We start from the raw sequence: 6,000 nt of genomic DNA, 5'->3' as shown, positions 1-6,000 counted from the left end.
GAAAGTAGTTTAAAATCAGTTTTTGCTATGCACATTTATAATGAAAGCCAAGTTAGAAGGGAATTAGCCATTTTGCAGTAACAAAGCAAATTACACAAGTGTCAGGGATATAAAGAATTCCAGCAATTGGGCCGGGCGCAGTGGCTCACGCCTGTAATCCCAGCACTTTGGGAGGCCAAGGCGGGCGGATGGTGACGTCAGGAGATTGAGACCACCCTGGCTAACACGGTGAAACCCTGTCTCTACTAAAAATACAAACAATTGCCAGGCATGGTGGCGGGCGCCTGTAGTCCCAGCTACTCGGGAGACTGAGGCAGGAGAATGGCGTGAACCCAGGAGGCAGAGCTTGCAGTGAGCTGAGATTGTGCCACTGCACTCCAGCCTGGGTGACAGAGTGATATTCCGTCTCAAAAAAAAAAAAAAGAAAAAGAAAAATTCCAGCAATTAATATATTCATCTCAAATCTAAGAAAACAAGCTCAGAGAGGTTCTCCCCCATCTCCTACTCACCCAGCCAGCACGCCCTGGTGCTAGTCCTAAATCCTCAGGAATCCTGGTGCCCACTTCTTCCTTAAACCAGACATATAGTAGATAGGGCCTGTTACAAGCTTGTCTAAGAACTTGAGAAATACCTTTGTGCTAACATGAGGCAAAACTTAACAATAAATTGAACTATATTGAAACTGCTGTTATTCTCAATCAAAAAGTGATAGATATTGGCAGTTCCATATGGTACAAATTACCCATTTCTGAACATTAGTTACAGCTTCTCCAGCAACATTAATGAGCCTCTATAAAACAGAACAGCGGTCTCACAGCATAGAAGCCCCAAGACAATGGCCCACCATAACTATCCAGACAGAAACAATAGCAAGTGCCCCTAAAACTCTGAGTTAAATACAAAATAAACACTTGAGGGAGATTTCAGGCATGTAAACAAGCAATTGAGGACCAAAAACAAACAATGAAAAAAAAAAAAAAACAGGAAGAGCAAGTAAAGTCACAAAGTTACCTATATCTGCATATTTAAACCTCTACAGGAAAAAAAAAAAGAGAGATCAGCACATCTAAATGTGAAAGATCTTTTAATGGAAGTTGGGTGGTCAGCAAAAGGGGAGAAAAGAGAAGCCCCAGAGGCAGAGATTAGTAGTGTATATGGCTGGAAAGTGGGATCTGGGAGGCAACAGACTCCGCCTGCTCAGTATCAGTGAAGGTTTTATCTCTAACATCAAACTGAACTCACCAGATCACCAGACTCAGAGACTAGCGCCCCAAACAGCTCAGGTGTCACCTCCTCCAGGAAGCCTCTTCTCTCTTTGCTCCCTCTCTCCAAACAGAGAGAGAAAGAGGTGAGTCAATTGACCCCTGTTTCCTGTTGGCCTGAAGGCCCCCAGAGGATAAGGATGGAGTCTCAGTCTGCTATTCCTGGAGGCTGCCCTGAACATACCTCAGAGCAAGCACTCAGGAAATGCTGAATGAAAACAAGCGGAAGTTGAAACAATCTCCAGGGCAGAGGGAATAGGAAAGAGAAAATCGACTCAGGTGGGACAGGTGCCTGGGGAATCAATGGCCTTCCAAACTGCCATAAAGAACTGCTGTGGATGAAAACAAATCTGAGGAACTGGAAGGAGAAAAAGCGGTCACAAGACAAGAACAAAGAACTGGAAATAATTCCAGGATAAAACTCCTCAAGTGGTCGGGTCTCCCACAAATGAACCCTGATGCCCAGGACCAATCAACACAGAAACAGGCAGTGCCTCAGTCCCCGGCCAGCATCCCTGCAAGTGCGTGTTCAGCCACTGGCTCAAGCCTTGGAGAAAGAAGGAACCCAGCATGTCACCATGTGGGAATGAAGAAGAGGAGCCCTTTGTGGACAGTGGGAAAACTCAGAGAGGCTAAAAGAAACACAACAAGGCACTGCATTTTGTGGCATGGAGGCCTAGGGATGTGGCAGGGATTCTAACTGAAGACTATGGCAGGGACCGGGCTGAGAAGGAGTTGAGGGAAGGGTTTGCAGCTGGCCAAGCCCAGAGGGAAGACACCACCGCCACTCATGCCACAGAGCAAGCCGCTCTCCAGCAATTAATATGAGACACAGGCAGAAACCCAGTTCCTACGCAGGTCCAACTATCAAAGCTCCCCTTAATCTACTTGCTCTCACCAGCGAAGAGACATTTCTAGGCTCTTACAAAGCCACCGTTTATGCTGTGTCTGCCATGCAGTGTCCTCAAGGACGGACCCTCAGAGCCTGTTCCAGCTTCTAGGGGCACTCTAGAAAACTGTCTCTGTAAACAAGTGTGTCTGATGTCTGGATTAGGAAAGGAAAGATACATAAGCCAGCATTTCCCCCTTTCAGCTCACATCCTTAAAAAGTCAAAGTTTGACAGCATTTGTGGCTCGTGGTCCCTTCAGATGCACTCTGTTCTAATGCTTCCTTAAATCCACTCCCTAACACAGCAGAGCAGGGGGCAGTGAAAAGCACAGGCCCTGGAGTCAGCCCCCCGGGTCCAGAGCCCAAGCCCACTGCTGACTCTTGAACTTTTGCAAGCCCCTTTCCCTGCAAACCTTAGTTTCCTCATGCCTTGAACTTACGCAAGTCACTTTCCCTGCAAACCTTGGTTTCCCATTTTAAAATGGGAATAGTAACAAACTTTTCTTCCAGGGTGTTGTAATAAATAAATGCAATTATACAGTTACCTTATTATTATGTTATTATTGCTGCTGTTGTTATTACTATTACTACTGTTACTATTCTTACATAAGCAGTCTTCAGTTACCTCACCACTAATTAGAAAATCTTTGATAAAACAAGATCCCAAATTCTATTGCTGTGCCTCAAAACTATACTTACTCCAATATCAAAAATGCATTTTGGAGAAAAGATTTTTTTAATGATCAGGGGGTAACACACATGCATGTAATAAACCTCCAGATTTAAAAGTGGCCATAAACACTGTTTAGTTATATCCATCTCAGAAGCCATAGAAACATTAAGAGGAGTGATGAGTCAAAGAGTTACCTATATCTGAAAATGCCCTTCTTTCAATGAAATGCGTCTACAAACATAACAAATCCATGTGGCTCTTCCATTAGGAAGATTTCAGGTAAAGAATCCCATAACCGGCCCCTGGTGGCACGCATGAGAGTCTCCACACATCTCCAAAATTAACACTTTAGCTAAATTCTCTCCACATGGGATAGAATTGCTCTGCCACTGTCTGAAAATGCATAGGTATATCTTCTTTCCTTGTGAGAAGTTTCTACACGAGATGCAGAAATTACCATCTCTACGGCTATTGGAAAATGTTGGCTCATTTTATAGCTGCTGGCATAGCTTTTTCCAGAGATTTAAGTTTCACTCCTCTGGTCATAATGAATCACATCTGTGTGTTTGTACAACATTACTCCCTTCTTCCATTCACTGAAAGTATTCCTGCCTGTGAATGTGTAGGTTTACTCTGCTCTGCAATATTTTTTAGGTAATGAGATTTTGTCTTAGCAGTATACATTATTATAAAATTCAAAATATATACTGAAGAAATATCTGTCAGGGCACACGCTTCATTCATATATGCCAATTTTGAGTGTGTCCCAAACACCTACATGTTTAATCAGTTTATGCTGGACAGCACAATTTAGTCATGGACATGTTCTTCTATCTGCCAACTCCCATCAAGTCTACTGGAAAAGAGCTAGCATATGCTTGGTATATACCCAAAATTCAAAAACATAAAGAAAGGAGGGCTCTTGGTACTCCAGAAAGAACATTTTTCTTCCAAACCAATCCTGAACATACTAAAATGTAGTTACTCAACATAAAAACACACAACCAAGACATTCTCCATACTGAATTAGGAAGTTTATTAGGCTCCTAGTTTCCATGTTTAGAACATGAGCATGGATTGACATGCATCGTCTCATTTTGTGGATCTCACATGCATGTCGTCTCAGTCAGCTGGACCTCTGATTCTACTCGTGAGTAATTTAAAGTTAGCTCAATGTGAGTAAATGACAAACACAGAATGATGTATAAGCTGTAGCCACAAACCCCACCCAATGCCATTTGTCTTATATTCCAAAACCGTATCACAACTCTCTCTTGTAAAAAATAAATTTCAGAACAAGGCATTTAATTGACCTCACAGAGAAAAATAAAGACAATTCTATCATTTCAGAATTCAGCAATGAATGTCCAACTATGGCTGAAAGGTACACCCTGAGAATTAAATGATTTTAACGAACCCATTGAGGTTTATAAAGCTGTGTTAACCTAATGTCGGGAAAGGATAAGAGAAACAGGCACAAACACCCCCGCTCATTTTGCTGTGCAATTCTCCAAGGAGGTGGTGTTACAAATGTCCTCATTGTCTTCAATGCTTGAAGCGTCTGTGGAGTCAGGATCGCTCACCACAATGCCTACAGAAGAGAGACTGGTAATGAAGGCATGCATCCGCTGTGCATAAATATCCCTAATGTTAAAGTAAGGTAGCTCATGACACTTCTCTGGTGCATCCTCACTGCACTGGTCCACATCAATGTCCTTTTGCTTCTGGTAGTACTTGGAAAACTTGTTGAAGATGATGGTGATGGGAAGGGCCACCACCAAAATGCCACAGATGATGCACGTGCTGGCGATGAGCTTCCCCGCCAAGGTGACTGGGTGGGTGTCTCCATAGCCCACGGTTGTCATGCTGATGGTGGCCCACCACCAGCAGATGGGGATGCTGGTGAGGCTGGATGTGTGGTCATCTTTCTCCACAGAGTAGATAAGCACAGAAAAAATGGAAATGCCCACAGAGAGGAAGAGAAGCAGAAGCCCAACTTCATGGTAGCTGTGCCTCAGTGTGGCACCTAGAGACCGAAGTCCTACTGAGTGCCGGGCAAGCTTTAGAATTCGGAAAATCCTCATAAGCCGTAGGATCTGGACCACCTTGCCCATGTTCTCAATATCCTCACTCTCTTCCTCCTTGGTGTCTACAGCCAACGTGGCATAGAAGGGAATAATGGAGACAAAGTCAATGATGTTCAGAGGGTTTTTCCAGAATTTCTTTTGACAAGGAGCGGCAGCCAGCCGGACGGCAAGCTCCCCGGTGAACCAGGCAATGCACGCGATCTCCACTCCTTCCAGCACTGGATCATCCACTTCTCCATCCTCATTCTGGAACTCCGACATGCTGTGAATACACATGGCCACGATGGAGGCCAGCACCACGCTCAAGGAGGAGATAGCGATAAGCTTAGCAGACAGGCAGTATGCTGGGTTCTCCATTCTGATCCAGATTTTCTTACGGAGCTGACCAAATCGCTGTGTGTCAAACTTCTCCAGCTCTTTCTCAAACAGAGACGACTCTTCAAACGAGGAGTCGGTACTCACATCATGGCTTTTCTGATCCCAGTCCTTCTCGTGGTTTTCCTCTTTGCGTTCCTGGTAGCGATTGCTGCAGCAGGAATCAATGAAGAGCTCGTTGATGCCCCAGTACTCGATCTCCTGGCAGAATGAGAACACGCACAGCTCCTCCATGACGTGTAGCTTCCCCGTGTAGTAAAAATTCAAAACATATCTGAACAAGGAGGGATTCCGATCAAAGTAGTATTCCTTATCAGCCACACTGTAATCATCACACAGCTCCAGAATGGCCTCTTCAGAATGGCAAGTAAGCAGCTTCCCCAGTCTGGTGTGAGGAAACCGCAGGAGGGTGCTTTGGTCAACAGACTGCTTAAAGCCCCCCACATTCAGGTTGACAAGTTCCTCGTCTTGTCCAGGGCGATGGAAAAACTCACCAAACACCATGGTGGATACAGGAGGCAGAGTGCTGGCTGGCAAGGGAGACGAGGAAGATCAGGCTGCACCTGGAAAGAGCACAAGATGATATTAGCACTCTGTCCTGCCGTGCCCGGCCAAGCTTATTTTTAATCTGCCCTTTCCAGGATGATGGGCTACATTAAAAGCAAAGCAGGAAATGCAATAAAAATGAATACATTATTATGCATTATGATCAGA

General features: G+C 44.6%; 1 protein-coding gene across 1 annotated transcript in view; it reads right to left on the bottom strand.

The window, feature by feature from the left end:
* Positions 1-3,836: 3,836 nt before the first annotated feature.
* KCNS3 (potassium voltage-gated channel modifier subfamily S member 3) overlaps positions 3,837-6,000 on the bottom strand; it is a 47,775-nt gene continuing 45,611 nt past the window's right edge. Inside the window, exon 3 of the mRNA XM_023198571.2 lies at positions 3,837-5,849. Coding sequence (XP_023054339.1) covers positions 4,315-5,790 — 1,476 coding nt within the window. The 5' untranslated portion in view covers positions 5,791-5,849 and the 3' untranslated portion in view covers positions 3,837-4,314. The remainder of the gene's footprint in view (positions 5,850-6,000) is intronic.

Source organism: Piliocolobus tephrosceles, chromosome 15 (assembly GCF_002776525.5).
Source record: "Piliocolobus tephrosceles isolate RC106 chromosome 15, ASM277652v3, whole genome shotgun sequence".
In the NCBI taxonomy this organism is placed as follows: domain Eukaryota; kingdom Metazoa; phylum Chordata; class Mammalia; order Primates; family Cercopithecidae; genus Piliocolobus; species Piliocolobus tephrosceles.
This window is presented reverse-complemented; position numbering and strand designations above follow the sequence as displayed.